This window comes from Amphibalanus amphitrite, unplaced genomic scaffold, assembly GCF_019059575.1.
Source record: "Amphibalanus amphitrite isolate SeventyFive unplaced genomic scaffold, NRLGWU_Aamphi_draft 000593F_arrow, whole genome shotgun sequence".
NCBI classification, from domain to species: domain Eukaryota; kingdom Metazoa; phylum Arthropoda; class Thecostraca; order Balanomorpha; family Balanidae; genus Amphibalanus; species Amphibalanus amphitrite.
In genome coordinates, this window is record NW_024882087.1 from 297,531 (window position 1) to 321,585 (window position 24,055).

The following is a 24,055-nucleotide window of genomic DNA, read 5'->3' on the forward strand; positions in this document are numbered from 1 at the left end:
TTCATAACCTTTTGCGCCGCGAAGCAAGCCAGGATCCCCTAGTCTATATTACTATTTGAGGAGGGTGCGTCTGTCCGTTACCGAGGTCCCGACTTGGTGGTGCTTTGCGTGGACTACAGGCCAGACCGTTGCACCTAGCGCGGTGAAATTTGCACAACTTATAGATCAAGGATGCGCCACGTGCCTTTGAGGGGTCTCAGCTCGATCGGGTCGATAGGGAGCGCGTGGCGCGTGCCCAAAAAGTGCAAATTCGCGCCATAGACTTTACATGTATAAATCGGCGTGCGAAATCGGGCGAAAACGGCTAATTTTGGCCGACAAGGGTCCAGTCCCCGTGCAATATCTTGGTGACCAGGGGTCCGATCGGCACGAGGAAAACAGCATCGTGTAGATAATTGAACGGGCTATCGAATGGTGTGCGGTGCAGGGGATGGCACGCGCCACGTGCACCGGGGAGGGCACTTTTGTTGAAAAATTGTGGTTTTTGGCGGATTTTGGAATTGATTTTATTTTTAGGTGACCGTTAAACAGAGCGAGTTGGAACAACGCCTATTGGCAAGAGAAATGTACCGCCTATCATATAAAAATTGTGAAAAGCTGATTGATCCAAATCAAGGTGGTACAAATCACGGGAGAAAATGGCGTTTGTCAATTTTGTGCCACTTTGTTCCTCAAAATGGTTTTGCTCCATGATCTGATACATCTGGCAAATAAAAATGACACCATTGGAAAGAGCATTCAATTCTGTCCAAGGTTCAGTCTTCATTTTTGCATGATGAGCAACAGTATTCTTAAAAATGTAAATGTTCCAAACCATTGCACCGTCATTTTTAGCAAAATTCATCGATGGCCCTCAAAAGACTTCACGCCAGTTTTCGAATCATTCTAAAGTAGTAGAACGCATGATAATACGACACGGGCACCTCGATGCGATGTATCTTTTTTATTACAAAATGCTTGGCCGTCAAAAAGCAATCGAACGAAATGGATACCAGCCAAATCGACACAGACCAACGCAATACCCACGGGTCAAAAATAAATGAACTATTTGAAAACCGAGCGTGGTAGTGTGTATCAGCTCACCTTGAGCATCAGTTGGAGCACGCTGGGCGGCAGGTGGCCATCAGATATCCACAGTACCATCATGCGCGACAGGCGCGTCCGGTTCTGCTCGCTGAAGCCGTGCATGAACGAGATGATCTTGCCGATCTCCTCCTTGAACATTTTCTCTAGGTACTTGTAGCGTCGAATCAGCTTGGTGAAGACCTTAAGCCGAGGGGAACAGCAAACGTGACCAGACATGTCGCATACCTCGCGTACAGGCAAAATAAGAGAGGGCTGATAGTGCTGTCCGCATGGTATATATGAGAGTAAAGGAAAAAAATATTTTATAAGAACAGAGGTGAATGTATAATACTGTTAGCGGCTAGTGGCGCGGCCCAGCGGCCCTGTTTCGCTGCACTACTAGTTCACCCAGGACACGGAGCGCTGCAGCGGCCGGCAGCGGCGCCCGTCAGACGCCAGTCAAACACAACACTAGCTAACGGGGTCCCAACACACATCACCCAGCTACATAGCAGCAACTACATCCATATGCAGTGTACAGTCTGTCTTAAAAGTACCGCACAAAGTAACGGTGGATCCGTCAAGCCTGACCGAGGAAGGACCTGCTAAATTTGACTTGAGTCACCGAAGCAATTGACATCCTCGTCCATTCCCCAGGTCAATTGGTTCAGTGACTTTCAAATTATAGCAGGCCATTCCTCGGTCAGGCTTGATGGATCCACCGTTACTTTGCGCGGTACTTTTAACCCTCGCCCCGCTGGGGGGAGGGTAATTTGCCCCCCCCCCGTGGTGTTTCCTAAATAGCAAGAAAACGGCGGCGCGCAGTGCCGCCAAATTTTCAGTACCGTCCCGGGCATCAATTTGACACCTCCACACAAAATTTCAAGTCTTAGGTCACCTTAGGTCAGGAGTTATTGAGGTCAAACTGAGGTCATTTTCGAGCAAAAAAACATGAAATCTTGAAGCGCTCACAAAAGCTACAGCTACCAAACAATTTCAAAGTTCTTTAAATGGTTATGTAGACAAAAGGCGGCGCTACAAAACTTTATCTCGGATATTTAAAATTTCGGGATTTTGACCCCCAAAAATTAAAAAATGATTTTTTTTTAGAAAAACACAAAAAAAAATCCCAAAAATTTTCCGAATTTTCAAAAAAACGGAATAAATGTGATAATCGCTGCACTCTTCTATATACATACCAAATTTTAGATTGATACCTCCTTTTTGGCAAGTTATAGCAAAAAAAAAACTTCAAAATTAATGACGTCAAATTTTTAACTCAATTTTTAGCAATTCTAGACCACGTAGCGCAAAACAAAGACCACCATTGAACTCCCCGTTATGAGCTGCATCGAATCGATACCCATTTTATGCAAAATATCAACTTTGAAATTTGATCTAATTTCACCTGACCTTTACCAGAACATAATCTAAACTGACCTCAAAGGCTGCCTGACCCACATAATCGTATTTGGCATATAAAATGGACCATAAAACATGCATCACATGCAGGGCTGCGGAGTCGGAGTCGGAGTCGGAGTCGCCGAAAATTCATCGACTCCGCAGCCCTGAATTCACATGATATTTTCATATTGTGACCCTCAGTGACCTGACCTCTGACCTGACCTGGTATCAGTGACCTCAAATAGCAAAATATGTGTTTGACGAACATTCCCTGTTGGGGATATCCAACACCGTTTGCCGCTTGTCGCTATGTTGCGTGGTTCTCGAGATCTTAGGGAGGGGGGGGGGGGCAAATTGCCCCCCCCCCAGCAGTTGCTCGGCAGACCCCAACGGGGTGCGGGTTGAGAAAGACTGTACATACGAGTCTCGTACTACATATGCATTATGCAACAGCTAGGTTTAAGCTGGGAAGTGCGCCAGTGTCGAGAGGCGGGCGCAGCCGACTAACCTGTGCCCACTTGGTGAGCGCCGCCAGCTCGCTGTCCGACTCGAACACGCAGAGCTCGGTGCGGTACGGTTTGCCCTCGTCGGCCTCCTGGAGCAGCGAGCCGCCAGGCGCTGCAACACACGACACCCGTCACTCGTCCGCCCGCTGCAGCCGGCGCCCATAATGGAGCCGACAACTACAAAGGCTGTGTGGCCGCCCGTCCCGGCAGCACTCGGCCACGGCGGCACGTCAACATCAGAGCCGCCGAGCCGAGCCGGCCGCATTATGGGTCGGCACACGTTACGGCGCATCCCCGGCTACGGAGAGCCAGAGTGTGCCGGCCCATCCCAGCGCGGCCGCCCCACCCCGCTGGCTCCCACCGTCAATGAGCGCGCCTCTGGCAGTAATGCCAGTTTTTATGTCAAGGTGCAGAAAAGGGACTTAAAGGTAGAATTGTAAACTAAACGTAAAATTGCAATCGGCCAGGGTCATTACAGCGAACCTTGGAAGTTTTTCTGAGGTAAGATACTTGAGGTGACGTGGTACCCTGACCTTGAACGACTATGGTCTGAAATTTTCACAATTTCACATGTGTGGTAAAGATGCATGAACACTGAACAGGCGTACCAAAAACGGCGGCGCAAAACGAGATATTCCCGAAAAAACCTGAGAGAGCTTGAAAACGCCCCCCCCCCCCCCCAGCACGGCGCGGGTTAAGCCACTTTGACATGGGAATGGGAATGACATGGGAATACCCCCCCCCCCCCCACGGGGGTATCTCGGCCCAACCCCAGTCTGTGGACTATAGGGATTATCCCCTTCAGTTTGGTGCATTGCACAGCGTTGCAAATGGTCCCATATGAAAGAAGGCCCTAAATACAGGTGGGTCATCTTTCCAATTCTTTATTTAACCCGCGCGGGGCTGGGGTCTCCAGCCGAACGCGCGGGGCTGGGGTTGGGTAAATTTTACCCCCCTGTTATCTCCCGAACTAATGGTCCGATTTGGAAAATTCAAACGCCAATCGAAAGATCTCATCACGAACAACTAAAAACATGTACTTAATTTAAAGTTTGAACGGTGTGTTCAAATTACCCCACCGTGGGGTAATTTGAACATACTGCCTTTACCTGCTATAAAAACGATAGTCTCGCCAGCACCGATGTTGTTTGACCCATAAATAGGCAGAGCAATTCTCAACATGCCTTCATTTGAAAAATAAACAACAACAAAAATAACAGTTGCAGGGTATCAATATCTGCACGCTGCACACCGTTCAGTTGACAATTCGCCTCTCTTCAATTAACAGAACGTCTATCATCTTCACTCAATAAAAACTCTACCAAACCTTACTTAATCTGTTATAGTGGTGCCAATCGGAACCTGGACATTCGGAAATCCGATTCTTTATAATGTCCAATTCGGAATTGATTGTACAAGGGTATAGTAGTCTGGACAGCATTGGACGATGGCCTGCCACAAACATTTTTGTCAAGTAATCGTGAGTAGCATTGATTTGGCGAATGGAAAGCTTGTTAAGCTCTCAATATAATGAACACTTTTCGGCTGGCAAAATTACATGATAAGCAATATAAATGACGGTTTTGAATGTTGATAGCTTCATAATTTTCGGACATATTTGGACAAATAGTTGACTTTAACATTTTGGACGGAACATCAATGAAAATGCCGGACATTAGACGGATATTAGACGTAAATTTTCTAAAACTGGAATCACTTATCTGCTACTGCTTTGGGTCGAAAATATTGGCAAAAAAACTGGCAGCGTTGTTTTTTTCGGAGCTTTCCCTGTCTTCATTGAAATTATCACACTATGTTCAAATTACCTAGTTATTCGCACGCTTATTCACTAAAGTTATTCACACGCTACCCCACGCTAAAAGTTATTTTGCCATTTTTGAAAACAGGGTTCAAAAGCGAATTTCTTGGATTGAAGGCACTGATTAGGTCATTGTACAACAAAAGCCGTTGCGTATCAGGCGCTAGCAATGCAAGATTTTGCGCTGCAATGAAGTTGCAATGACGTGTTGTTAGGCCTTTATCCTTGCGAAATTGATTTTTTACACTGCGCGTCAGCATCTTCATTCCCTGAAACTTTAAACCCCGTTCATATGGTAGCCCTTTTAGTTACGATAATTTCTCTCATTGGTCTTATTGTCATGCCACTTATGGATTTTCTGTAATTTTGTGTTATTCACACTATGTTCAAATTGCCCCACATGTTCAAATTACCCCATCCTTACCCTATAGTTCAACGTTGCAAATTCTGTTGTGTTGGATGTTGGCTAACTTCACGGACATCTTTTAAGGCCAAATACGAGAGTGTGGCACGTGTTTACCATGGATTAGGTATTCCTGGATGGGACACTCCGCCGATTTTCCGACCACGCACGACGCCGAGGGCGTAGGCGCCATTTAGCATTGCGTGCTATGGGCGGATCGTGATTCGTCTCTAATGGTTCCGTATGCAGGGGCGTAGCCAAGGGGGGGGGCCATAGGGGCCATGACCCCCCCCCCCCCCTGGAGCCCAAAAGGGCCCCATCCCGGTGTCACCGCGATGGGGGCCTTTCGTACGGTAAGGGGCACAATAAAAGTAGCGTAAGGGCCCCTCGGGGCACTCCACTGGGTTCGCGGGGGCCTTTCGGGCCTGAGACCTCGCCGCTAGGGCCCTCTGGGCTCTCTTCATTGGTTATAAAAGGGCCCTTCGGGCCTGAGGCTTTGCCACTGGGCCCCTCGGGGCCCTCTCCATTGGGTTCGCAGGGGCCCTTCGTAATTTTAAGGTAGTTAAGCAAATAACTACGTCATGAAATTAACAAAATGTTGGCCCCTTCGCTCACATGGACCCCTTTCGGTCTGATTGGCCCCCCTGAGGAAAATCCTGGCTACGCGCCTGGCCCTGTCAGGCGCTCAGGGGCCTCTTCATGCACTTAAGGGCCCTGTCGTGTGCTCAGAGAGCCTTTCTGTGGCTTAGAGGGCCCCGTGAAGCGATCAGGGGCCCCTCCATGCGCTCAAGGGGCCCTGTCGTGTATTCAGAGGGTTTTTCTGTTGCTTAGAGTGCCCTCGTCAAGTTATCAGGGGCCCGTCAAGCGAAGTTAAGACCTTGCCACTGGGGCCCCTCTGGGCCCTTTCCATTGGTTGTAGAAGGGCCATTTGGGCCTGAGGCCCTGCCACTGGGCCCCTCGGGGCCCTCCATTGAGTTCGCAGGAGCCCTTCAAGCCTGAGGCCTTGCCGCTAGGGCCCCTCTGGGCCCTCTTCATTGGTTATAAAAGGGCCCTTCGGGCCTTAAGTTTTGCCACTGGGCCCCTCGGAGCCCCTTTCCATTGTGTTCGCAGGGGCCCTTCGGTTCTCTCAGTTCTAACATTTTTTTTCATTTTTTAAAATAATTTTTATTTATTTATTTGGGCCCTCATCAAAAAATAGTGGATGAAATCCGATGACTTTTTGGATTTTGAGGGCGTTTACCTTGGGCCCCTGTAAAGTTTGGCCCCCTCCTAGAGGAAATCCTGGCTACGCCCCTGTCCGTATGTGATAGTGACTAAATGGAGCCATAATAATTATTAGAAAAAAAAACTAAAAATATGTTTAAGAAGTCTGAAATCGTGTCTTATGAACTAAAGCTCGCTAATTTCGCTTTCCCTTACCGCGTTTTTAGCACGCATGCCGATGCGGCGGCCGCCAGTGCACTCGCCACCGATGTTTCGGCGCTCCGCCACCAGGGCGGCCGCTTGGTCGCCGGCGCTAGTGTTGGGGAATAGGGAGTGTCCTATCCAGGAATCCTTCATCCATGTGTTTACCTTATTATAGCATAAAAATAGCTTGTATTATGAATGTCTCACGCAAGTCATTTATGTCTTCACAAATAGCTACCATATCGCTACTATATTACGTGACGTCATCTGGGCTATAAAAATCCTTTACTGAACTAAACTTTATTAGCAAAGTAATCTTGCTGTACCCTGCCAGACCTCCGAAGCGCGGGCTAACATTGTGTATGCGCACTTTAAGAAGCTATTTAATCACCAAAACGAGGACAATGGACTCAAGTACTATGATTGATTAACTATGGACAATTTTTCGATTGAGGGGCATGCAAAGTTGAAATTTCCAGCCCATTGTTATTAGATGTGCACTATTCAGGCGTTGGGACGGACCACGGCGCGGCGGCGCCTTCTCAGCCGGTCCGCCCGCCCAGCGCCTTCTCAGCCCGTCCGCCAGCCCAGCGCCTTCCCAGCCGGTCGGCCCGCCCAGCGCCTTCTCAGCCGGTCGGCCCGCCCAGCGCCTTCTCAGCCGGTCGGCCCGCCCAGCGCCTTCTCAGCCCGTCCGCCCGCCCAGCGCCTTCTCGGCCGGTCGGCCCGCCCAGCCGCTCACCCACCGAGAATGCCGCCCGCGATGAGCACGTCGAACAGCGTTTCGCCATAGTGTTTGTAGTCGAGCTTGTTTCCGGCCGTGTCCAGGTACTTGCTGAGAGCGTCTAGGTCGTCGCCGGACTCGGCGAAGCCGCGCAGCAGGCTGTCCCGGAAGGCCACCGGGTCGTGCTTAACCTTCTCATCTGGCCAGTCGCATGGAACAGGACGGCACAGCAGGGCATGCGGTAACAATGCGCCACCAACAAACCATAACCAGCAATAAACACAACTTGTATAAAATAATTGATAATGACAAGAAAGATACGAGGCAATAGTTAATTTACAAATTACAATATTCCAAATTATTCCATGTAACTTAAACGATCAATTCAAATAGAGAGAACATGTGATACCCCTTCCTCTTCATATCAGCAGTTTCAAGCAATATGCACAATTTAAAAGGGAAATATAAAATGTATGAAAATAGCCCTCACCTCTTTTTCTGGTCTTGATGCGCTGACCTTGAATCACTGGTTTCTGTATTTTAGTACTCATGCAATGTCCTATGGAGAAAAACAAGCGTTAGTCAATCGGCTATCTGTAGTGACAATCTCAACAGATTAAAACAACTTGTCGATGGGTAGACATCGGCCACAGGTTCAAAGGTCATAGAGGCTAGCGAGGCTAGGGTCATAGAATTTTCAGCGAAAGTGTCAAATTGATTATTTTGGGAATACCAATAGTTTTGTCACGATAAGCCACTTTTTACGCGAGTCATTTGTGAAAGGCTGATGGGTGGGTCAATCCGACCCCCAATAAGTGCGAGACTTTATCTCTCAAACGCTGAAAACAAACAGCTGCTCTAATTTGTGTTATGAGGTTATCGGTGGAGCCAACAAATAACTAAATGCATTCCTCTTAAAGACCGAACACGTTTGTGTTTATTAGTTGAATTGTTCTCATATTCTGATGAAGGTGCAAGTCGAAATATATTAACCCTCGCCCCCCCCCCCCAAGGTTTTTCGCAAATAACGTAAAAACGGCAGCGCGTAACGCCGCCAAATTTGACATACCCTCTGGGGCAACCTTTCCGCACCTATCCTGAAAATTTCAAGTCCCAGTCTTTTCAGGTCAGGTCACCAGGTCACAAAAACCGGTACAAGGTCAGGGGAAAATTGGACTTATAGTTTAGCGGCAACTGAATGACGGAGTTATTCGTTGATAGCGTGGGTGTTATGGCACGTAGCGCTACCAAATTTCAGACACAACTTGGGGCATCTATTTGACACATGACCTGGGAGTTAGAGATTTCAGTGATCTGAGGTCAAGTCACAAGGTCACAAAAACCGGTACATAGTCAAAACGGCACTAGAAGTGCACTATTTTGTTAATGGGAACTAGAGTTCTTCATCGATTTGATTCAAACTTGTCGGATATGCTTAGGTCACCAAGTGGCATCATATGCATCCCAGTTTTTTTCAAATTCGGTTGACCTGAGGTCATCTCGAGGTCATGACAATTTTTAAGGAAATATGCCCGAATTGTAAAGATATGAGATTTGTGCTTTCTTTTAAAGGTAGTGTGCCACCTTTGAAAGATTTCCCATTTTATTTTTCCTAGGATAAGAAGCTTCTGTTTTTACCTAATATCGCAAAAAAATCAAAAATGGGCCTGGAATAGTGCCTTTTTCGCCTAAAAGTTTATCGGTTTTTCGATATGTATAACAACTGTAGTGGGCTGACCTGCAAACAGGCGTCAGCAACAATCGCGAATGCGGCGCACATGTGACAATAAGCAAAGGTCATTATAGAGTTACGACGTACGGGAATGAGTTATCAGCTGTCTAATCGTAGACAACACAATGTCGAGCCTTAACCCTATTAGTGGCAGGGGGGTTGTTTTTATCCACCCCTCAGGTTTTTCGGGAATATCTCCGAAACCGCTAAAGCTACGATGCTGAAATTTTCTGACTTTTCCTAAAACTAAATTGGGCACATTCCCTGAAAATTTCAAGTTCATAACTTTACCAGGGGCGGCTCCAGAGCACTGGGAATTGGGGGGTCCTATTCGTGAAGCGAGTCATTTGGGCGAAGATCACGATGCTGCACCAGTTTTACGAACAGTGAATGAAAGGTATCATGTGATAACATATACAGTTATTGTGCATCCTCTTTTGACACGTTTTTGCTATAATAGGCGGATCCAGGCGTCCAAAAAGGGGGGTTATGTTTTACCTCCCAACAAAGGTACCCTGACACCGCCTATGCATGACCAATACAATTGTAGTCGTTCTCTCATAAGAAAATTGTAACATAACAAGACCATTACCACCCTTTTTAGAAACAGTACCAACAAAAACCTTATTTACTATACTTTTTGTGTACCCCCAATCTCAATGATCTGTATCCGCCTATGATTTTTGAAAATGCATATTTTTAGGATCCATGTGAATTCCTGGTTCATTCTCTATCGATCGGCAAAAGTTGCGTTAAGATTGGTTCAGAAACCTGGCCGTGATAAACAGTCTAAAATGTATCTGCAATTTGCCCGTTTTTACCCGCCTCTACCCCCCCCCCCCTATTGACATTTTTTAATTTTTATTTTTTTTAGAAATGTAGATCACGTTGAGCGAAATCGAATGCCGTTTGAATTTTGAAAATCGGCCCGTTAGATCTCGAGATATCAAGGGGGGGGGGGGGTCGTAAACAGCCCCCCCCCTGCCACTAATATGGGGTAGCCAGGAGCCTGCCACTAATAGGGTTAAACTGTAAGCCTGTATTGGTATTGTTTCTTTTATTTGGCTGTCGAACATTATTTATGGTTTGAAATATGATTTTATGTAAAATAATTGATATGAAAAAGCCGTCTCTTAAGTATGACCCCATTTCACCACACGCAAGTGGCAGAAATGACAATGATCAGCTGACGCATTTTTCTTGGCCGAAGTCAGAGCGCGCGCGTATGAGAGTCCCATGCCGATCTCTAAGGACTCCACAGGGCTCCTGAAGATAGTGCCGGCCCTCACTTGCCGGCCTGTGAAGACCCGTTGTTGGCATCATATGGCCAGTTACCGGCCTCTGAGGGCCCTTTGCCGTTCTCTGAGAGGCCCTACTGGGTTATTAAGCATTCGCATCAACAGCTCCAAGGGCCCCACACACAGTCATCTGTGAGGGTTGGTTGTGGGCTCAGCGCCACACCATTGTCTGAAAGATCACCACAACGGCGTCCATGTGACGGCCTCACACCAGCACCTCTGAGGGTCCACACCGGCTCCTTTGTGGTTCCTGCACCAGTGCCTCTGAGGGCCACACACCGATACATTTGAGGGTCCCACGCCAGTACCTCTTAAGGTCCCATACCGGCGGCCCTGGGTCGGCTCTACATATACACCAGTGATTCTGAGGGCCCCACCGGCGTCTGAGGACCATACACATCAGTAGACGGCCAGCCATCGGCGCAACTCCGATTAGATCCCACACCGTGTACTCTTGAGGGCCCCGTCGGCGTCTGAGAGTATCTTGGGTTGAGTTCTTTCGGTCTGTTGCCGAAGCGTCATTATTCTTTTCCTCAGGTTAATAAATCTCTAAAAAGTTAATTGTTTTCAAAACGGGCTTCGCTGAGTTCGCTGACTTCAAACCAGTGAACAAGGCTGATCAATAAAGCCGAAATATTTGGTTTATTTAGTTTTCCTCAGCGAAGCCCATTTTGAAAACAATTAATTTTTTAGAGATTCTTTCGGTCTACTGAGAACATTTCAGATTCGCCTAAGACGAGGAGGTCAGACATCGAACTTATAATCGAACGCCGACAGACACCCGGACCCCAAAGGGACAAAGTTCATCCCTTGGAAAAGGAAGCGTTTCGGTGGGTCGTCCCCTCAATCAATCAAACGCTTAACACGGAGAGGCATGACTATTCTTTCGGGTAAGCGTGTTCATTGTTTTAGAAGAAACTTTGTTTCGGTCAAATAAGAATATCGCAGAGCTATTGAATGAGAGAAGCTGTTTGTTTCCGGTGTTTGGGAGAGATAAACCCTCGCACTTATTAGGGGGTCGGATAGACCCACCCCTCATTTTTCGCTAATAATTCGTGTAAAAAGTGGTCCATCGGGGCAAAACTTTAAGTAATTTCGAGATAATCAATTCTACACATTTCCTGAAAATTTCATGGCCCTGCCACTCATTACCCTTGACCTGTAACCTGTTTGTCGAGACCATGTCAGGCCAGAATCGCGATTCGACGTATGGGGCGTTCCACGACAAATCGACAAGTGCCCTGCACCCTCATATTTTATTTTTTGCTTTAAATTGGTCTAATGGGTTGTGATGGGCGGGGAAGCCAGCTGTGGCAAGGATTTTTTTCTTCGAACAACGGTTTCCGAGATATAGCCTCGGGCAATTCTTGGAGTTCGCGCTGCAGCCCTATGTTTGGCGGCCTATAACTCAGAAACTATTAGTTTTTTACGATAAAACTTCATATGATTCAACTCACAATCAACCAACAAACATTTTGGCTTTCTCAGATTTTCAATTTTTGAAAAGTTTGATCACGTGACCTTTTGTCCTATTTTTCGAAGAGTGACCTTGATATTTTCCCCACTGAAAGTTGCAATTTTGTCTGATGACGATTAAAGCCTTATCGATTGTCATTCATATGCAATAATAAAAAAGTGGTTATCGCCCTGCGTTGACCTCAGGTCAGGTCATTTTTATGACATGTCCATTATTACGAGCGGGAGCGACAGCGAGATCTCGAGAATAAAGCAAGATAGCGACAAGCGGTAAACGGTAAAGGGTACACACGGATAAGGTCTATAATTTTTACTGAGGTCATTTTCAGGTCAGGTCAAAGATGACGTCACAGGAGCTTAAAGGAAGTCAAAAAAGCGGCACTATACATATATATGAAGTTTTTCTCGAATAACTTTCAAGGTATCCCAGCTAGGAACAAACTAATAGCACCATCGTGATCCTCTCGTCGATCCGCATCGAAACATACGTATGTTGACCTCGAAAGGTCGAAAGGTAAGAATGCTAAGAAAGGACTCAAGTTCAGCGCAAAATTTTGTGCTAGGTAGCATTGAGGCTGGAGGTTTGTATTTTCGATTTTTGTAATCGCCTAGTAGGGCAATGTGAGGGGGGCAACAAACTAATATAAAAACATGGGTCAGGCACTGCGGATCCAGAAAGGCGACGCTGCGGGAAGTGCATACACTCAAAGAAGTCCCTCCAAATTCCAAAAACTGATCGGATTTGTATTTCTTACGCGTTGCTGTGCACTTTAAAGCAAACTGTTCGTAATAAAAGGAAAGTTTTCGTCTTATACCTGAAACAAAAACGTAAATTTCCGTCGATTATCAATTCTACACATTTCCTGAAAATTTCATGGCCCTGCCACTAATAACCCTTGACCTGTAACCTGTTTGTCGAGACCATGTCAGGCCAGAATCGCGATTCGACGTATGCCACATTCAGACGTCACTCAGGCGACCCTTCCATCCCATCCAATTTTCGACCTATATCCATTGTTCCTGTCCTTGCCAAAATAGTAGAGCGTGTTGTCCAGCGACAGCTCTATTATTACCTGTCTAGAAACCACCTTTCTCCTACCCAGCACGGTTTTCGTCCCCGACATTCAACAGAGACGGCGCTGATCTCAGTCACCGATCGCATCCTTTCAGCTTCCGACCAGGGCGAAATCTCATTACTTTGTTTAATTGATCTCTCGAAGTGTTTTGACGTAATCGACCATTCTATTCTCTTGACAAAACTAAGCCAGTACGGTGTCAACACCGACTGGTTCGCTGCCTACCTTTCTGGTCATACTAAAAAAGTCAGCTTCACTGACAAGGCCTGTGTGAAACACGTTTCGAAATCACTTCCAAATCAAGTTGGCGTATTTCAAGGACCTTCTCTCGGACCTCTTCTCTACTGTCTATTTTCTAATGATCTTAGCCTCTTCGCAGCATCTTCAGACGTCACTCAGTACGCTGACAACAACCAAGTGCTCGTCAGCGGAAAAAGTCCGCCCTTCCGGCTCTGAAAAATCGCTTAGAGACTGCCCTGTCTGATTTAGACGTCTGGGTCTGGTTCAGAGCAAATTCACTGAAGGTCAACGCCAAAAAAAAAAAACAGCTTATCATGTTTGGCAGCCATCAAAACTTGCAAAAGTTGCCCACCAGTATCGGTTAATTTTCGCGGAGAAATTCTCCAACCTTTTTTTTTATTTTAGAAATTTTGTCCGAATGGATGAATGGGTGGCTATGGGCCCGGGTGCCCCGCTAAGCAGTGCTTGTTGCGAATGACACCACGGACCCACCACCCCGCCTTGCCCGCGCCCGGTTCACCGGTGATAATTTGGATCGAAAGTTTAACGTGTCGCAGATAGATGGCGACACGGTCCTCCCGGGTCTAGCGTGGCCCTGCCTCGCCAGTTGCCAGCTGGCTTAATATAGGAACGCGGGTCAATCGGCGTGGAGCTTCCCGGCCGCGAACTCGCTGCCACCGAGTTAGGAGACGGACGCCTTATTCACTAGGCCACGGGGAGGACCTTGTACAGAGGTGACAAACCTCGGTTTGGTTTTCGATCGGTACCTTACATGGACCGTCACATCTCGCTGATCACTCGCCGCTGCAACGGAATGCTGACTGGCCTTTTACACCTGCGACATTATCTACCCGAATCTGAACTGTCAACCCTCGTCTCCGCCCTGGTTCTCTCTCACGTTAGATACTGCTTATCTGTTTACGGAAACGGTATCCTTAAAAACCTTGACAGTATTCAAAAGGTTCTAAATTTCTCAGCCAGGGTTATCTCGGGGCGAAAAAGTTTGACCACATATCTGACGTGCAGACTGCAGAGGGAGCTGGGGTGGTTATCGGCACCTGATCTGGTCCGATATCATACCCTGATGTTGGCCCACAAAGTCCAGAGGCATGGCGAGCCCGAGGAGCTGGCGGGTATGTTTCGCCGTTGTCGTGATGTGCGTGACCGACGGACGCGACAGGACGAGGAGCTCCGCGCACCCCGCTGTAGGACGGCATGCGGTCAAAGGCGCTTCGCATACCGCGCCGCGGTGGCTTACAACGCGCTCCCCCCCCGGCCCTGACCGAACGACCGGTTGGACCGTTCTGCGGAGGAGTGAAGCGCCACCTGGCGCGGGGTGGCGACGCAGATGTGATGGGCTAAGCGCGGATGCTCGTGTGCATGTTTTGAATGCTTGTTCTACCTCCCCACTCGTTTCGGTTTTATGCATGCATTTGACACTGAGCAATTCAGCCTCGGTTATCGCGGATGCTCTACGGATGTTTAATACCAGTAAAACGCCTTTTGGACGAAGAACGAGCCAGCGAGATAGTGAGCCCTGCACGTGCGGAAGGGCGAGAGGGTACTTCCAACGGGCTTGCGCAAAGCACCCTTCTAACCGGTCGCTAGCGGTGTACCAAATTTGAACGCAATCGGCCCAGCCGTTCCTGAGATCTCTGGAAGCGGCATTCTGCACGTGCGCACGAGCAAACGGGGTCCAAACTGACTTTCGCACGGCACCCTACTAACTGGTCCCCAACCGTGTACCAAATTTGAGCGCAATCGGCCCAGCCGTTCTCGAGATCTGGAAGCACCCCCTGCACGTGCGCACGTGCAGTAGCACCTTAACCGCAACACATGGGAATGCTTACCTGGTGGGTGCCTACCTGTATGCCAAGTTTCAGCGAAATCGCCCCAGTAATTACCGAGTTATTAAAATGGGAACAAATTTGACACCTCTTATTGTTGTATTTTGCACGTGCACTGGGGGTGACCCACATGCATCGAAAGTATCCTATTTTTGGTAGAAGGGATGCTGCTACCCTACAAAAATTACCGTAAGTCAATCGCCCAAGATGCTGCTGAGATATGAGCCTCTCAAAATCACTACTTTTACAAAATAGCTTGAACACCTTTGACTTTTCACGTGGCACGTGCCACGACGGTCACTGAGATGTATCAAAAGTAGTCAATTACGGGGTAGAAGGGATGGCGCTACCCTGCAAAACAGACCGCAGGCCAATCGGTCCAGCGGTTGCTGAGATATAAGCCTCTCAAAAGCGTTACAGGCCGGGCCGGGCCGGGCCGCTCATACTGAGATTTTTCCGTTATATTGAAAAGACTCGCTTCGCTCGCTGCGCTCGCTCGCTCGTAACAATACAATACAATGCGATTTCTGGCGCTGCCGGGGTGTTTGTCCCAAAAAAGACCCTCCTCCTGGATCCGCCAGTGGGGTCAGGTGGCCTACCATTGTTTTTTTTTTTTTTAGAAAAAAAGCATCGTATCAGGGCTATGACGAAAAATAAGTGGCCTAAATCCGATGAGAAAACAGGATTTGGGGGTACCCTAGGTTTGGCTCCGTGACCTGGTATCCCCCCCCCGCGCTGAAACCCTGGATCCGCCAGTGTTGTGCGATGCATGTTTTATGGCCAATGTTTCATTTCCAACTCAATGGTGTTGGTTATAAGACCATCAGGTAGGCTTAAGGTCACTTTCTGGTGGAGGTCAGGTCAAGGTCATGTCAAAAAAGATCAAATTTCAAAGTTGATAGTTTTGCATAAAAAGGGTATTGATTCGATGCAGCTCTTCACGAGTCTAATGGTGGTCTTGGTTTTGCGCTACGAGGTCTAGAATTGCTAAAAAATGAGTTTGAAAATTTGACGTCATCAACTTTGAACAGTTTTTTTCACTATAACTTGGCCCAAAAAAGAGGTATTGATCTCAAACTTGGTATGTACTATGTAGATATAAGGCGGTAGGGACTTTCACATATATTCCGTTTTTTTCGAAATTCGAAAAACTTTTTGGATTTTTGGCTAACATATTTTAAAAAAAAATCTTTATTTTGGGGGGAAATAAAAAAAATCCGAGAAAGCAGTTTTGTAGCCCCGTTGATTCTACACCTTTTATGTCTCAACCATTTTTCTGTATCTCTAAAGATGTAGGCCTAACAGCTCTTCTCGAGAAACCTTTTTTGGGGTCGAAAATGGCAGAAATGACGTCACTCTGACGTCATTAGCGGCCAACCTATCACAACTTTTGGAAAAAAAATTGGTCACAATGTGCAAAAGCTATTCACGGGAGGGTACTGAATGCTTGGTGACGATCGGCGCAGCAGTTCTGGAGATATAGGGGAAGTTGGGGGAACGCCGAATACTTTTTTTCTGACGCCCGTAGCACGCTAAGTAGACAAGATAAGCTATTCCTGTTGCCGTCATTCGAGAGGCCAGTCTTTTGCCTTTCAAACATACCAGGCGCATTTGAAGAATTCGCATGCCTTTAAGCGCACCAACTCAAAATATCAAAGAAGTGACTTTTTCGGCTTTGCCCCAGACTGCGGGGAAAGCCGAAAATGGGAGAAATGATCTACGGGGAATGCCGAAATGAATGTTTTGACATTTTATCTCAAACTTTATCCATAATTCATCAAAGCTGACACGCGTTTAAGAGCTTACAGACGCTTGGTGTACACTGGAAGTTATTTTATTGTGTGATATAATAAGAAGAGGCCAGGTAAATCATTCTTTATAGGTAACAGGCCGTTGTGTCGGCTGACAGTGTAATTTAGAGTGCCGTACATTCCGTACACAAAATATTTCGATTTGGGTGGGAAACGACATCCAAATAAATATCATTTTGCACTCTAATCTCTAATATCTAAGAGCAATTTTCCACTCCCAGCCTTACTGAGAATAAGCATTTGCATTGGTCATTTTACATATTACATTTTACTTCATTATATAGAAATGTTTGCCATTGATCTCTTTTTCATTCTTTTTGGGCCTTATCTGACTGGGGAATTTTCCACTCTTATCCCCCTTTTTGGAAAGGAATTTTCCCTCTTGACACCCAAGCCAAAACACAATTTTGGGACACTGCGTTCCATGTTACGAAGCTATCAGTAGAAGTGACACCTACTATGGATGGCCGGCAGGACACCTACTGGTTGATCTAACCTGACCTGACCCGACCTGGCCTAAATGCATAAAGACATCGTCTGTGATCAAAACTAACATGAAATTCGTGATCAGCACCCCAAAATACCCCGTAACACCCTAACTTTGCGAAGTTTCAAGAGGTCTCGATTTCCCAACTTTAGTTGGGCCATTAAACTGACTTGGAAAGTCAACTTATGACCTTGGACTTTGAAATTGGATATATTCCGCCTCATTTAGTCATAGGCAGCACGCTTGATTTTTCCGCGAAGCTCTAGCTTGATCAGGGGCCAAACGGCTGAGCCGGGGATCCAATTGAACCCCCTATATTTTGTTGATTATGCACATTTACAGGTAAAATTCTCACCAGGACACACCAGCCAGCATCTGTGCACAATCTGACTACAATTCTACCTATGGTTTGCCCTCTACGATTAAAGACGTGCTAGATCGGAAAAATCCCCACTGTGCAGTGGGGCTATTTGAAACAGTATTTTAAAATTGTTATAAAATAAAAACCGTCTGAAATTTATGCTTAATTTTTGCTGAGGCGATTTACTGCTCGATTCCACACATTCCTGAGCAAATATCTACTATTATAAATCTTAAAAAGTCCGCCGCCCACGCCGCCGCCGTCGGGGTTACTCCCTAAAAGGCTTATTGCGGCGCCGTCGATTGACGCAGGATGGTGAAATTTTTACCACTCGTGGGTCACGTAAATAAACAGGTTGTATTAAATTTTGGGCACGATGCGGCCGGGGGTGCGCCCGTGGCGCGTGCTCATGTGCGCCATAGGGTTAGCATTAGAATCGGCAAAAACAGGCTATTGCTCGGGAACGGTAAGGGCTACAGGGGTGAAATTTTCGCTGTAAGTCGATCGCGTGCACTCATTTGTCGTATTAAATTTTCGACGGTGTGGGTTCAGCGGTGTGCACGTGGTGGGGCCGCGACCGGCGCCGAGCAAAAGGCTCGTGCTTTAGGCTCAGTTGTTCGCTTAAAAACTGACTGGAAATAATCAGAGCCGGAAGGTCATTGACCTTTGACAACGAATACCGGCGCCGGGCACCCCTCGCCAAGGGGATTCGCCAGTAAATACGATAAATTTGTGTTTGCAATATCTCAGCCGTTTCTGGGCCGATTTAGCTGTAACTTGGACTGTCGGTGGTAGTGTAGTGTAGGGTAGGGTAGGGTAGGGTAGGGTAGGGGTAGGGGTAGGGTAGAGTAGGGTAGGGTAGGGTAGGGTAGGGTAGGGTAGGGTAGTGTAGGAGTAGGGTAGGGTAGAGTAGGGTAGGTTAGGGTGGGGTAGGGTAGGGTAGCGGTAGGGAAGGGTAGGGGTAGGGTAGGGCATGGTAGGGTATGGTAGTGTAGTGTAGTGTAGTGTATGTAGGGTAGGGTAGGGTAAGGTGGGGGTAGGATAGGGTAGGGTAGTGTAGGGGTATGGTAGGGTAGGGTAGGTCAGGGTAGTGTAGGGGTAGGGTTAGGGTAGGGTAGGGTAGGGTAAGGGTAGGGTAGGGTAGTGTAAGGGCAGGGTAGGGTAGGGTAGGGGTAGGGTAGGGTAGGGTAGGGTTGAATTGAGTAAAATCCTAACTTACAAAAGGCTCGAACAACTCGCATGCATCACCATCATACTTTACAGTTCAATTAAAAGCAGTTACCCAGTTCTTCACAAATAATACCAATAAAAATGCAAGCTACTACACCCAAACTAATGCACCCGTTAATCATACATATCAAAACATACAGTTATCGCGTAAACCTGTACCTCTATCTTATATATTATAAATCCTAAAAAGTCCGCCACCCACGCCGTCGGGGTTACTCCCTAAAAGGCTTATTACGGCGCCGTCGATTGACGCAGGAGGGTGAAATTTTTACCAGTCGTGGGTCACGTAAAAAAACAGGTCGTATCAAATTTTGGGCACGATGCGGCCGAGGCACAGTGGGCGATCCGGCCGGTGTAGCCTCGCGAAACCTATCGGCATTCATAACATCCATGTTTTTGAAGCTAGAACCACAATATTCAGGAGCAACCTTCTTGAATATCCAATGAGCATATGTTTTAAATAAGGACTATCTCTTGTAGGATTTGTGCTCTGTGGCGAGCTTGCAATTTGCCTAATTGCTGCTCGAATAACGCATGAATACTTTTGAGGGTAGGTCGAAATTTATGACGGTATGAGCTGGGTAGGACATTGAAATGGTGTGTACCTCCGTAGAAAATTGCTTCCAAACCAATTTTTTATTAAAACAATTATGCCCTACCAATTTATACATATCATGAAACAGCGTAAATCTCGCCCGGCAAGGCCCCATTTCATAACGTGACCCAAGCAGCGGGTTTGGTTTTTGGCAAATAACTTCGCAAAAAATGGCCGCAGAACCACGATTTTGACATCGTCGTGTTCGCCTTGCTCAGGCGCATCGAATGGTATACTTTTGTTCAGGTGAGGCCACCGTAAGGTCAACCTGACCTTGACCTCGAGTCAAGGTCAGGTCAGAGGTCTTCAAATCACGAAGTTGGTCGAAGGAGGTCATATCGCATATCATTCGATTCGGCAGGTCTTCCGGAGTCCATTGGTGACCTTGTCGACTCTCTAGCTCAATTTGATCGGGAGTTATTGACGAAAAACTCGTATGACCCTAGTGACGTCATAAATGACGTCATGCGAGGTCAACAATGTAAAAATGCAGCATCAGATCTTGCAAGGAGTGCGTGAAGTAACGATTCCATGTACTTGAGACAATTGAATATCATTCCTGGCGCCAAAATAACAGTTTTCATATTTCCCCATTGACTTATAGGTGAGGTCACGTGACCAACCTGACTTTATGTGACATTTAGGAAAAATCTGAGATATACAAGTTGTAAGACCTCTGAAGGACAATAAGTCCTGCAAGTCTCACCTCCCTGTGAAAGTTACTCTGGCACTGAGAGCGTTGCAAGGTTGCGACATCTGAGGATCGTGCAGAGGTTCATGTATGACGTCATAGGTCAGTGACCTGACCTGACTTGAAAGTGCGATTGGTGTCACAAAATCCAGCGTGCATCAAAGATAAGGTATGCCAGGTTGCAGCTCTCTATTGCCTGGGTGTTTTGAGCTATCGCGAAAACACCCTTTGGGGCATTTACCACTTGTGCTCAAGTGCACCAAGCCACGGCCAACCCTTAGAAGAAAAAAAGTGTCTGGATGCCAGGGCTGCAAGTGGCTGCAAATTTTCACTGGCTCCCCTAATAGATAGTGTCTTAGTGCATACGATACAGCATTATTTTCAGTTCATCCTCGTAAAACTTTTTTTGCTGGGCTTAGTTAATTCAGTAAACGTAATCTTCAGTGGTAGAAAAAAATATAAAAAGTTAACCTAATTATAAGACATTTTGAACAGATTTTGTCTACTTGCTTTCTATGGCGGAATCGTCTAAACATCTAAATTTCACTTTCCATGCAAAATGGATGCTCAACACCTAGCAATTTCATCGTTCCGCAAAATATTCAAAGAGCGTAAAAATCGGCTGTGATTATCCCCCTTATGAAGTGTTACGGAACGCTGTCTTTAACGATACTTTTGTCTACGAAAAAATGTCTCCTAAGCCTTGCTAATGCACTAATCGTAATCTTTGATGAATTTTCCGTCGACTAGTATGCGTTGTTTTCCAATTTTCGGAAAAAAAGTGTCTTTGAGGTTTCGCGAGGCTAAACCGGCCCGATCGCCTATCGTGCGAGGGTGCGCCCGTGGCGCGTGCTCATGTGCGCCATAGGGTTAGCATTAGAATCGGCAAAAACAGGCTATTGCTCGGAAACGGTAAGGGCTACGGGGGTGAAATTTTCACACCAAGTCGAGCGCGTGCACTCATTTGTCGTATTAAATTTTCGACGGTGTGGGTTCAGCGGTGTGCACGTGGTGGGGCCGCGACCGGCGCCGAGCAGAGGGCACGTGCTTTAGGCTCAGTTGTTCGCTTGCAGAACTGAGCGAAATCAGAGCCGGGAGGTCGTTGACCTTTGACAACGAAGGCCGACATAAGGCACCGCTCGCCAAGGGGATTCGCCAGTAAATACAATTAATTAGTTTTTGCAATATCTCAGCCGTTTCTGGGCCGATTTAGCTGAAACTTGGACTGTCGGTGGTAGTGTAGGGTAGGGTAGGGTAGGGAAGGGTAGGGAAGGGTAGGGTAGGGTAGGGTAGGGTAGGGTATGGTAGGGTAGGGTAGGGTAGGGTAGGGTAGGGTAGTGTAGGGGTAGGGTAGGGTAGGATAGGGTAGGGTAAGGGTAGGGTAGGGTAGGGTAGGGTAGGGTAGGGTAGTGTAAGGGTAGGGTAGGGTAGGGTAAGGTAGGGTAGGGTAGGGTAGTGTAGGGTAGGGTAGTGTAAGGGTAGGGTAGGGTAGGGTAGGGTAGTGTAGGGGTAGGGTAGGGTAGGGGTAGGGTAGGGTAGGGTAGGGTAGGTTAGGGTAGTGTAGGGTAGGGTAGGGTATGGTAGGGTAGGGTAGGGTAGTGTAGGGGTAGGGTAGGGTAGGGGGGTAGGGTAGGGTAGGGTAGGGTAGGGTAGGGTAGGGTAGTGTAGGGGTGGGGTAGAGTAGGGTAGGGTAGGGTAGGCTAGAGTTAGGTAGGGTAGTAGGGTAGGTTAGGGTAGTAGGGGAGCGTAGGGTATCCGAAGGTTGGGACTTTTCAATTAAGAACAATCACTATTCTTTAGAATTGTGATTTTCTATTGAAAATCCCAACCTGAGCTACCTCTCTAGGGGGGTGTTTAGCGTTTCTGCCGCGATTTGGGTCATTTTGATCGCCGCCGAAACGGCTCGGTAGATTTTCTTGCCATTTTCAGCGTTTGGTCCCGTGTGGGGGAGCTACCGGCTGGTACCGGTCGCTTGAAATATAATTAACCCGTTTTGGGGTAATCGGCACGTGCATTTTCCCATAGGGTTAACATGGGGAAAAATTAAAAATGCGATTTGCGCAAAATCTGTTCAGTAATATTTGTCCACTTTTTTAGGGTCAGTTCTTGGGCTGGCACCTCACCTTCTGGGGGTAATTATTTAAAAATCATAGGGTACAGTTTCGGGTAATCGTGACGGACAGTTACCCCATGTTGAGCCTATGGCGATTTCGAAAAATTATTTTCAAATCGATTTTGCAAAAAATTTCCACGTTAGATTTTGAAAATGTTCCAATATGTTGTGCCCCGGGGTGTCGGCTACCACATGGTATGGGTCAGATATGGGGCGATTGAAAAGCACGTGCCACGTGCAAACGTGTTTGATGGGGTAACCTCCGGGAAAATCCGACATTGTCCAACTGGGGGTCCTATGGCGCGGAAACGACTTCATCTAGCGACACCAAATCAATGCAGCCGGTGAGCAGATGAGTCCAGCTTGTCGCACCAGTGGTCACGTGGCCCACGTGCTATTGCACGTGCCGTGGCACGGGGTCAATTTTGGTGCTTAAATATACTAGCATTGTGAAATGCAAGGAATGGGGGAAATAGCCGTCAGGCCGTCAGGTTTTATGATAGGGTCGATCTGAAAACGGGTATAGGCACAGAATGAAGGGGGCTAAAAAACTGCTATCTCGGATTTTTTGTAAAATGAAAAATTCAAAATTCTGGGGAAATTATATATTCAAAGGTGAAATTTCCCTAAATTTTCCCGTTTTTCGAGTTTAGCCGTCCACTGTTCAGAGACGGTGACACCGGCCGGGGTCATCTTTTACATGCTGATGGCCACGTCGATGGGTCATCACGTGGCGTGAGCGGTGAAGCTATCAGAGGTCCGGCACGTGCCACGTGGCCACGTGTTTGAGTCGCGTACCTCCCAGATTATCGTGTGTTTGCCGATTTGTGGCCTTATAGCACGAAAACAGCACAAGCCAGGAACACTGAAATGGTGCAATCAGTGAGGGGACAAGTCCTGCTTACACCACCGGCGGTCACATGGCACACGTGCAAATTTGGGCACCTCCTTTGCGGAGATATCTTACAGTGAAATATTCAAATGTGCATAACATTGTCAGTTTAAGTCCGATTAGGCTAGAATTTGGTGGGTGGATGAAATGTTAAGCGACAGGAACAAATGCGCCACGTTTGACTCAGTGCGCCACGTTTGTCTCAAAGCGCCATTTTTGCCGCAAATCGCAGAATGTGCGTATCTTTGTCGAACATTGGACGATTAGGATGCGCTGTAATTAAGGGATGGCTGCTTAAACGGCAGATATGAATGCACCACATTTGCCGCAGAGCGCCATATTTGTCTTAATGCGTCAGTCATTGACCTCTATAATACCTAATAGAGGTCAATAGAGGTCAATGGCGTCAGTGTTTGCGTTTAACGGACGGCGGTCGTTTTTTTGTGGCGGTGTTTGCGTTTTTCCGGTGTTAGGCGGTGGGCGGCCGTTTTTGCGTTTTTTTTTTGCGGTGTTTGCGTTTGGCGGCGGGCGGCCGTTTTTTTGCGGCGTTTTGCGGTTGGCGGCGGGCGTTGCGGGCGTTTTTTTGCGGCGGTGTTTGCGTTTTTTGCGGTTTTTGTGTTTGGCGGCGGGCGGGCGGGCGATGCGGGTGTTTTTGCGGTGTTTGCGTTTGGCGGCGGGCGGCCGTTTTTGCGGCGGTGTGTGGCGGTTGGCCGTTTCTTTTGCGGCGTTTTGCGGTTTGCGGCGGGCGGCTTTCTGCAGCGTTTTGCGGTCGCCGGCGGCCGGCCGTTATTTGCGGTGTTGCGGTTTGCGGCGGGCGGTCGTTTTTTGCGGCGTTTCGCGGTTGGCGGCGGGCGATGCGGTTTTTTTTGCGGCGGCGGGGT

At 47.4% G+C, this 24,055-nt stretch overlaps 1 protein-coding gene across 1 annotated transcript in view; it reads right to left on the bottom strand.

The window, feature by feature from the left end:
• Positions 1-24,055, bottom strand: part of LOC122394460 (protein krasavietz-like) — a 127,985-nt gene that overhangs the window by 82,009 nt on the left and 21,921 nt on the right. Inside the window, exons 2-5 of the mRNA XM_043391349.1 lie at positions 7,816-7,884; positions 7,348-7,524; positions 2,978-3,087; positions 1,084-1,266 (exon numbers count right to left, since the gene is read on the bottom strand). Of these exons, the coding sequence (XP_043247284.1) occupies positions 1,084-1,266; positions 2,978-3,087; positions 7,348-7,524; positions 7,816-7,876 (531 nt within the window). The 5' untranslated portion in view covers positions 7,877-7,884. The remainder of the gene's footprint in view (positions 1-1,083; positions 1,267-2,977; positions 3,088-7,347; positions 7,525-7,815; positions 7,885-24,055) is intronic.